Below are 1,001 nucleotides of genomic sequence, written 5' to 3' on the forward strand. Positions count from 1 at the left end.
GATCTCAAAGACTGTAGCCTTACAGAAGGGGAGGGCCCCCTTCAGGCCTGCGGTCAGGTCTCCAAGTCCTGCACCTCCCCACTCCCCATCCCAGGTGGGGTCTCCTAACTCTCTCCTGGGACCAAGGTGCAGTCCCGGAGGGCGGCAGGAGGCTGCGGGAGGGGCCGAGGCGAGCACCCCTGGGGACAGGGGGCGAGGGACAGGGGACAGGTGACGGCGGTGTTCCAGGACCGGGGAGGGACGGCCTAATTATGGCGCGTTGGCCCAATGCCACTGAGAGCCGCGGAAGAGAGCTGCGGTGGGTAATTAGAGCACATTAGCAGTGCCGCTGAAATACTGTAATTTTTCCGCGCGCTGCGGGTGTGTTGGAGGAGGTGAAGCGATGCGGGCTCGGCTCTGAGTCAGACTCGCGGAAGCCCGGGTTGGGACGCAGGGGACGACAAAGGCTGCGGAGAAGGGACTCCTGCCCGGGGAGGGGCCGGCACTTTCCCCGGGCGAGGAGCCACCTGTTCGGGGCTGCTGGAGGAGCTTCCCCACTTCCGAGGACACAGTGGGCGGGGTCTGGGGGGCGGGGCAGCGAGGGGCGTGGCCAGAGCCTCGTCCCCCCTCCAGGGGGCGCTCCTAGGTCCTGCGGCTCTTTCCCCAGCTTCGAGTCCGGTCCCCTGCACCCAGCCATGTGGCAGGCTCCCTGCGCGCAGGTGGACTGAAGGAGATACTGATGCATCGCGCGAGGCAGAGGTCCCCCGAATTCGGCCAGAGTCCGGCCAGTGAGAGGAAAAAAAAGTCAGAAACATCAGGAAGGGAGTGGGAGAAGGGAGTTGAGGACTTGTGTTCCAGCAGAGCCCTGAAGTCAATTCTAGGGGAGCTAGAGGGGAGCGAGCAGGGGGCTGAGGCTGGGAGGGGAGTTTATTTATTAGCCAGATTAGCCAGTATTAATGGGGGAGCGGTGGTGGCCGGCGGCGGCCGGGGACATAGCTGGCATAGCTGGCATAGCGGCGGGG

At 64.7% G+C, this 1,001-nt stretch overlaps 1 protein-coding gene across 1 annotated transcript in view; it reads right to left on the reverse strand.

Annotated features, from left to right (window-relative positions):
- Positions 1 to 245: 245 nt before the first annotated feature.
- LOC105005282 (chromosome unknown open reading frame, human C6orf223) overlaps positions 246 to 1,001 on the reverse strand; it is a 2,583-nt gene continuing 1,827 nt past the window's right edge. Inside the window, 2 exon segments of the mRNA XM_010863233.1 lie at positions 246 to 395; positions 398 to 561. Of these exon segments, the coding sequence (XP_010861535.1) occupies positions 246 to 395; positions 398 to 561 (314 nt within the window).

This window comes from Bison bison, unplaced genomic scaffold (assembly GCF_000754665.1).
Source record: "Bison bison bison isolate TAMUID 2011002044 unplaced genomic scaffold, Bison_UMD1.0 scf7180017864487, whole genome shotgun sequence".
Classification (NCBI taxonomy): domain Eukaryota; kingdom Metazoa; phylum Chordata; class Mammalia; order Artiodactyla; family Bovidae; genus Bison; species Bison bison.